The 8,788-nt window shown below is 45.5% G+C and overlaps 1 protein-coding gene across 3 annotated transcripts in view; it reads right to left on the reverse strand.

Annotated features, from left to right (window-relative positions):
* Window positions 1-8,788, reverse strand: part of gps2 (G protein pathway suppressor 2) — a 43,590-nt gene that overhangs the window by 31,280 nt on the left and 3,522 nt on the right. For all 3 annotated transcript variants that reach the window (XM_043686896.1, XM_043686898.1, XM_043686897.1), the window contains exons 2-4: window positions 7,955-8,082; window positions 1,060-1,169; window positions 436-554 (exon numbers count right to left, since the gene is read on the reverse strand). In XM_043686896.1, the coding sequence (XP_043542831.1) occupies window positions 436-554; window positions 1,060-1,169; window positions 7,955-8,048 (323 nt within the window). In that variant the 5' untranslated portion in view covers window positions 8,049-8,082. The remainder of the gene's footprint in view (window positions 1-435; window positions 555-1,059; window positions 1,170-7,954; window positions 8,083-8,788) is intronic.

Here is an 8,788-nt window from a genome sequence, read left to right on the forward strand (position 1 = left end):
GGTTGCAGGGGAAGGTGCTGGGAGTGGAGGTTAGGTTGGTGGGGGGTGTGGACCTGACGAGGGAGTCGCAGAGGGAGTGGTCTCTCCGGAACGTTGATAGGGGTGGGGAGGGAAATATATCCCTGGTGGTGGGGTCTGTTTGGAGGTGGCGGAAATGACAGAGGATGACAGAGTACTGACCAGCCAAAGTTTCTGGGAAACAGGAAATCCCCTTCCTACGCAGAGGCCAATCCTAAAAGCATATGTGCAGACAGGCGAAATACAGAGGGTAGGATCAGACTTGGTGACATTGCCCAAGCCTCCTCAACATAGTCGGGTTCACACTTGGCTGAGGGGCCAAGCAGCAGCCGCAAACCAGCTGCAGGGAGTCTAAACTGCCTCATGTAGACCTAGCCTCAATCTTAGCAGGAAATTATCCAAAAGTAGGAGTCATACCTCTGTTCCTTCATCTTGGCCCGCCTCTTCTCCTCCTCATGCAGGACCTTTTTCAGCTGCAGAAAAAGCTGGTGCTTCTCTTCTTGCAGATTCTGCAGTTTCAGCTCCATCTTGGAGATCTGGGGACAGTGATGGAGCAATGAGTGAAGGTGGTAAATTGAGGGCTTCACAGCACAGGGTTCGACTGCTGAAAGATCCTCACTAACACCGAGTGCCACATTCACTCCACGTGCTGTTTTAACTGTCTTTCCCCAAGTGAGGAAGTGTTCCCCACCTTTTGATCTGCATTCATAAGGCAGGATCTTACAAGCATAGTTTTCCCTTGGCCACAAAACAAAACTTAATGGCCCAAAGAGTCTTCTTCTGTGCTGCAGCCTTCTATAAAACTGTTGCCCAACTTCTGGCATTGGATATTCCTCCCATGCCACACACCTATCCCATCAAATTCCCACAACAAGGACCAGTGCACTCTCAAAATGAGGGGGAGGCATTCACGCCAGTTGAGGATACTCATTCCCACTGGATCGAGATGATACTGGACCCTTCTAGCTGGTAATCACTTGGTCGGTGTCTGGGTTCAGTAGCAAGACAAACCTCTCCACCCCTGCCAGCCTTGAACGTTACCTGTTCCTTTGTCTCTTCCAGTGACATGCGCTCCTCCATCTCTTTCTTCCTCTTCCGTTCCTGTTCTTCTTTCATCTTCTGCTCCATCATTTTGTCCACCTCCTCTTCCTCTGCAATGAAAGCAGTTACAGCTTTCCATTTCTTATTTTAAACTAGATGTCTAGATCCATTGGAATTTAAAAGAATGAGATATAATCATATCGAACCATGCACAATTCTGAGGGGAGTGCAAAGATTAGATACTAGAAGGTGTTTCCTCTTGTGGAAAAGACTGGCACTGCAGGAATAAGTGCCAAAGACAGAGATAAGGAGAATTGTTTTCTCGAAGAAGGTGATTAGTCCGGAATTCTCTTCATTAGGAAGTAGTGGAGGTAGGGATTTTAAGCTTATTCAAGGCTGAAAATAGATAGCTATTTGATTAATAAGAGTGTTGAAGATTAAAGGAGGAAGACTGACAAATGAATTGAGACCCACAACCAGATCAGCCACAATAGTGTTGAAAGGTGGGGCAGATTTGAAGGGCTAAATGATTTCTGAGGTTTGTGGTTTTATGTAGGGAAGGTCAAATACAGGTGGAAATTCCGCAGTGAATGACAGAATCCTTAGGCATATTGATATACAGTAAGGTCTCGGCATGCAGGTCCATAGATCACTGAAAGGGGAAGCGCAGGTAGATTTTAAAAAGGCCTTTGGCATACTTACCTTCATTGGAAGGGGCATTGAGTACAAGGATAGAAAAGTTATGCTCCAGCTTCATAGAACTTTAGTTAGGCCACCCTTGGAAGATTGCGTACAGTTCTGGTCACCACACTACAGAAGGATGGCAATGCGTTGGAGAGGGTACAGAAAAGGTTTACCGGGATGTTGCCTGGTATAGGAGATAGAGCGTCGACCTGACAGAAGTTTATAAAGATTGTGAATGGCATGGATAGAGTGAAAAGTATGAGGCTTTTTCCCAGGCTGGAGGGGTCAATAACTGGAGGACACAGGTTCAAGGTGTGGGTGTGTGAAGTGGTCCTGAAAGCAGACACAATCATAGCACTCAAGAAACACTGGATGATTACATGAAGAGTAAGAGAATAGAGGGATACAGATCCTGTGTGAGGACAGTTTTAGTATAGAAGGGCAAAATGTGTCGTCGATACACGCTTGGAGTGCCAAAGAGCCTGTTCCTATGCAGTATTGTTCTTTGTTCTTTCTTTGTAAAGCTAGCTACATGGAATTAGGTCACAGATCAGCCACTTTTTTTACTATACAATGGAACAAGCTTGACAGGGGCTGAATAGCCCCCTCCTGCACCAAACAAGAGGCTGCAGAGAAAACAACACTTGGGGCTAGCTCCCTGACACTCAGAGGGTTTCCAATCCAGCCACCATATCTAACGGGAAGATTCCTGCTACCCACATGTACAGTCCTCCCCATCATCTTCTCTTAGTGGATCAAAGACAGCTGACTGGGTCTCAGCCCCTTGGCTCTATCCTGACAGGTCCTGTTCAGACTCTGGATCAGTGGTGCTGGAAGAGCACAGCAATTCAGGCAGCATCCAACGAGCAGCTCGTTTCCAGCATCTGCAGTTATTGTTTTTACCCTGTTCAGACTCTGGCAAACCAGGGCAACAGTGGAATAGAAGAGCTTATGGTGTCAGGGGTAACATATTCACATGGATAGAAGATTGGTTGGCTAGTAGAAAACAGTGTGCATAATTGGGTCTATGTCTCATTGGCAGGATGTGATGAGTGGGGTCCCACAGTTGTTGCATAATTACAGTTATACATCCATGAAGAGAATGAAGGCAGAGTTGCTAAAATCAGAAATGGCACAATGATAGGTAGGAAGGTATGCTGTGGAGGAGGAGTTTTCAAAAAGCTGTACAAAGATTGAACCAATTGGCTAACATCTTGTACATCTAATGCAATGTGAGCAAACGGGAGTTGTTCAATTTGGCAGGTGTAAAGACTACGTATTTTGTTTGAAAATAAAAACCAGAGAACCAAATTTTATTGTTATGACTGGAAACAAACTGTATGTTGTTCACTCATAGGCTACACAAACATACATGATTTTTGTGAGGTTGATACTTGTGACACACATGCTCACACCAAGATCCTTAGGTTGGAAAAAAAACTACCAAGCACCAGCTTTTGGATTGGTTGTAACCAGACGTTTGTCACAGAACAGAGTTGAGAGAGAATGGTTGAGCTCCCATGTTTCCAAAGACCCACAGCAAACCAGATTGTGCCCACCCACCCTCACTGGGGAGTAGAAGAGAAGTAACACTGAAAAGAATCTGCAGGAAAAGAACTTAAATCAGGCCCAAGTCCAACTGACCAGCCACTGAATTGAGGAATGCTTCAGTCAATGACAATATAACAACTCCAAAAATCAAAGAACCATGAAAAAGTCACTTCATCTACCCCAGTGGGAGAAAGTGAGGACTACAGATGCTGGAGACCAGAGTTGAAAAATGTGGTGCTAGAAAAACACAGCAGGCCAGGCAGCATCCGAGGAGCAGGAAAATCGATGTTTCGGGCATAAACCCTTCTTCAGGAAGGGCTTATGCCCAAAACGTCGATGCCTCATCTACTCCAGTGCTTTGGACTCTTGATCCACAGACTTTTCTCCTTTTTGCTTATTATCCCCTGACAATATTCCCGAAAAAGTGTTTGCCTTGTTCTTGCCATTTGTCAATGAATGTGTGTGTGTTTAGATTTGGAGAGTTTCAGTTTAAGTTTGCATATTGGTAATCAATAATCTGTTTTGTCACACATGAGAATAACAGAATCCCTACAGTGTTGAAATGGGACATTTGGCCCAAAAGGTCCACACCGGTCCTCCAAAGAGTAACCCACCCAGACCCATTCCACTACCCTATTACTCTACATTTCCCATGACTAACACATCTAAAATACACATCTCTGAACACTGTGGGCAATTTACCAAGGCCAATTCACCATAACCTGCACATCTTTGGAGAAAACCAGAGCATCCGGAGGAAACCCACACAGACATGGAGAGAACATGCAAACGCCACACAGACAGTCGCCCGAGGCTGGGATCAAACCCGGGTGCCTGATGCTGTGAGGCAGCAGTGCTAACCACTGAGCCACCAAAGAATTGCAGGATAAACTTAGTATAATAAGTTCGTTTTTGATTTCTTGTTCATTGATAAAATCCTGGTGGGAGCTTCTTTTCTCTTAGATATTGATCACAGACATACATTAACCATTTGAGGGGGTTAAATCGGTCATCTTAAAACTTGTGGGATAGAGGCACTTAATTTCCAGCAAACCCTTCCTATCAAGGTTGTGACACAGGAAGACCCAAAAGGCGGAGTACTGATTGAATCCCCAGAGTGTGGAAGTTGGCTATTCAGCCATCAAGTCCACAGCAACCCTCTGAACAGCAATTCACCCAGACCCATGCCCCTACCATATCCCTATAAACCAGCACTTCCCAGGGTTAATCTCCCTAGCCTGCACATCTGTTGGACACTTACGGGAAATTTAGCATGGCCAATCCACCAAACCTGCACATCTTTGGACTTTGGGAGGAAAGCACCTGGATTAAACCCACAATGATAGGGGGCGGGGGGCGGTGAGTGGGAAATGTGCAAACTTTGCACAGACAGTTGTCCAAGGGTGGAATCGTACTCAGGTCCCTGGCGCTGTGAGGCAACAGCACTAACCACTGAACTGAATTGCCAAACAGAAAATATTTAGAACTCCTACCACAGAGGCAGATATAGGTATTTCAATCCAGAGCCACACAACATTAGTATCCAGATTCAACATGTAACGAATACAGCTAATGGAATGCTAGGATTTATAACTGGAGTATTCAACATAAAAACTAGAATATTATGCCTTTGTTAAACAGGGCATTGGTAAGCATATCTCAAATACTGTGTTCAATTTTCGTCTCCTTACTAAAGGAAGGATGGGAATGCACTGGACACTGTTCAGAGGTTTACTCTCGAGAGCTGGAATGAGTTGTCTTACGAGGTTAGGTTAGACAGCTTAGTCTTGCTTCCACTGGAGTTTAGCAGAGCAAAGAGTGACTTGAAAGATATGGTCTTGACAAGGAGGATGTGGAAAAGATGTCTTCTCTTATGATGACTCCAGAACTAAGGGACACGGTTTTAAAATCAGAGGTCACCGTTTTAGGGCTGTTTGACACTTAAAGAAAAATAAGTTAATATTTGACAGTCAACATGGCTTTGGCAAGGGCAGGTCATGTCTGACAAATTTAATTGAAATTCTTTGACGAGGTGAAACAGGCAGTAGATGAGGGTTTCAGACAGCACTTGATATGGTGCCAACATGGCAGGTTGGTTCACAAATTAGAAACGTTTTGAGATTGATGGATCCTTGGCAGCATGGAATAGAATTTGGCTAAAAGATAGGAACCAGAAGACAGAGTAAATGGATGGGCATTTCTCAGATCGGAGTCAAGGATGTATCCCAGGGATCGATGTTGGGACCCTTGTTTTTTCTGATTTATATTAATAATTTGGAGAAGGGCATTGAGGGCAAAACCTCTAAATTTCCAGATGACACTAAGCTAGGGAGAATAGTGAATTAAAGGCTAACATTTGGGGTGGCACAGTGACTCAGTGGTTAACACTTGGACCTCACAGCGCCAGCACCCAGATTCAATTCAACTTTTGAGCGACTATTTGTGTGGAATTTGCACATTCTCCCAGTGTCTGTATGGGTTTCCTCCCACCATCCAAAAACACGCAGGTTAGGTGAACTGGCCATGCTAAGTTGTCCAGTTATGTGCAGGCTAAGTGGTTAGCCATGGAACATGCAGGGGAACGGTGATAGTAGATCTGGGTGGGATGCTCTTCACAGGACAGGTGTGGGACTTGATGGGCCGAATGGTCTGCTTCCACACTGTCGGGACTCTATGAGTGACTTCAGAGGGACATTGACAAGTTTGCCAAATAGGCAAGCACCTGAATTTCAATGCAGAGTCACGTGAGGTAATGCATTTTGGGAGAAACACAGAGAGACAGTACACACTCAATGGTACAACTTTGAGGAGAATACAGGTGCAGAGATACCTCATGATTCACATGAATAATTCTCTGAAGATGGCCAGGCAAGTTGAAACAAAAGTTAAGGCGGCTTATGGGACCCTTGGGTTTATATATAGAGGCATAGAATAGAAAAGCAAGCAAGTGATGCTACCCCTCTACAAATCATTGGTCAGACCACATTTGGAGTATTGTGCTCGATTCTGGGCACCTTATTTAAGGAAAGATCTTGGAGATAGTGCCAAGGAGATTTGCTAGAGTTATACCAGGAATAAGGAACTTTAGATACAAGGAAAGATTACAGAAATTGCGCTTATTCTGCTTGGAGCAGAGAAGATTAAGAGGTGACATTATTGAGGTATTAAAATATGTGAACCTTTTTTTAGGATAAAGGAGTATATTCTGTTTCTATTGTTGGTATGTCAGGAACAACAATTTCAAGATTGTCAGCAAGAAAGCTCGGAGAAACATCTTTACTCAGAGTTGTTAGGATTTAGAATGCATTGCCTGAGAGAGTAGTGGAGGTGGATTCCATACAAGGTCTTAAAAGAGAGCTGGAGAGACAGAAATATTTGAAAGGGATGAATTTAGTCAGCTACAGAGATCGGGTTGGAGAATGGGACTAGCTGGGTAGCTCTGTCAGGAACAGAGTGGTGGCACAAGTGGTGGGGAGATGGGTTGAGCAAGAGTTGATGAGGATGGGCAGGGGATGGACGAATGGGTGGAGCAGGAGGGTTTTTTTACATTACAGTGTGGAAACAGGCCCTTCGGCCCAACAAGTCCACACCAACCCGCCGAAGCGTAACCCACCCATACCCCTACATTTACCCCTTACCTAACACTACGGGCAATTTAGCTTGGCCAATTCACCTGACCTGCACATCTTTGGACTGTGGGAGGAAACCGGAGCACCTGGAGGAAACCCACGCAGACACGGGGAGAACGTGAAAACTCCACACAGTCAGTCGCCTGAGGGAATTGAACCCGGATCTCTGGCGCTGTGAGGCAGCAGTGCTAACCACTGTGCCACAATGCCGCCCCAGGGTTGGTAACAGGCAGCGTGGAGGGGGCAGCGGAGAAGGAACAGGCAGAGTGATGGTGGGGTCAACAGGTACAGCATGGGGGTGGTTAGCTGGAATGGGTAGAGCGAAGGGGTGGGGAGTAGAATGGGCAATGAGGTGCTGGGTGGAATGGGCAGAGGGCGGGAGGAGGGCACAGGCAGAGAGAGGGGGTTCATACAGTTTATGCCTTAACTGTCTTATTAGTAACATAGGATTAAGACTCTCTGGATTGATTAACAGGCTGTGGGCAATGTCCTGTGAGGAATGATTGAGTAAGTACTGCCTATGTTTCCTACATGATCTCAACTTGATCCTTGGGTACTGAGACTGTTCTATGGGTATAATTTGAAGACTCGGGTGCTATATTTTCCAGAGTTTAGAAGCATGCAAACTTCTTACAGAAGGAAGAATATTTCCCCTGTCTGGGAGCACTAAAACAGGAAGAAAGAGTCTTTGAATAATTGGTTGCCATCTGCCAAATTGGCATAAAGGTAAATGGCCTCCTTAAATTCCAATTTCAAATGGTCTCCAACACTTTTGCCCCAGAGTACTGCAAAGTCCTGGTGCGTTTCTCCTATTCCCTTTTGGAAAGTCCCATTGAATTTGCTTACAGTCTACCAGATTGCAACAACTCAGCATTCCGATTTAACAACAGGACATATCCTAGGGAATAAGTGAAAGCATTGCAGCATACAGCTTTTTGTTTTCTGTTGAACATTTTGCCAAACTGCCCTGTCTTAATCTACCTGCCATTCACAACGTCGACACACTCGCTCTTCCTTCCTGGGACCCTTACCTTGTCGCTTCCGTGCTCTCTCCTTCATGATGTGCTGGTGAAGAGCTCGCGCCATCGCGCTCGACATTTTGGGTCGTTCCAGTAGGGCTGGCATCGTCTCTGTTTCAGAAGGAGCCAGACGCTAGAAGCTAGAATAGGAACGAGAAAAAGTCATCATCAGCTTTGTGAGAGCAACAGAGTCGCAAGAGAAAATTAGACGAACTTGATCTCACTACACTGTCTCCTAATACCATCTGGTGCAACACAGCTCATAAGAACATCTAAAAGCTCCCCTTCGAGACATATGCATCCTTAACTCGGAACTATAGTGCTGTTCCTTCACAGCCACTGGGTCAAACTTATCAGCACTGTCCCTACACCTCAAGGGCTGCAGCAGTTCGAGGTGGCACATCACCACCTTCTCTAGGGGAAATAGGGATCAGCAGTAAAATGCTGGCTCAGCCAATGAAACCCACACCTTACACAGAATGTGCTGCAGAGAAACGGCTCATGAAAACCATTCTGTTTGGCTTCAAGGCAAATACAAATCCAGAATGAACCAGAGTCGTATTGGACTGGACCCCAGCAATGCAAGAATCTGTCAGAGTTCCCCAAATTGCATTCTCTTTCAAAATACACTGGCTAGAGCCAGGTTCCCCCTCTCACATATAATGCTTTCCCCTTGCCAAATCTCCCTCTTCTTCCCTGATCCTCATCCCCTATACGCATTACCACTGCACTCATCATTACTTCCTCCCCTCTCCATTTCCCTCTCACTGCTCTACCCCTTCACCTCCACAAATCCCCATCTCTCCTTACAAATCCCCCCTTCACCCCCACAAATCCCCATCTCCT

Source organism: Chiloscyllium plagiosum, unplaced genomic scaffold (genome assembly GCF_004010195.1).
Source record: "Chiloscyllium plagiosum isolate BGI_BamShark_2017 unplaced genomic scaffold, ASM401019v2 scaf_52, whole genome shotgun sequence".
Classification (NCBI taxonomy): Eukaryota; Metazoa; Chordata; class Chondrichthyes; order Orectolobiformes; family Hemiscylliidae; genus Chiloscyllium; species Chiloscyllium plagiosum.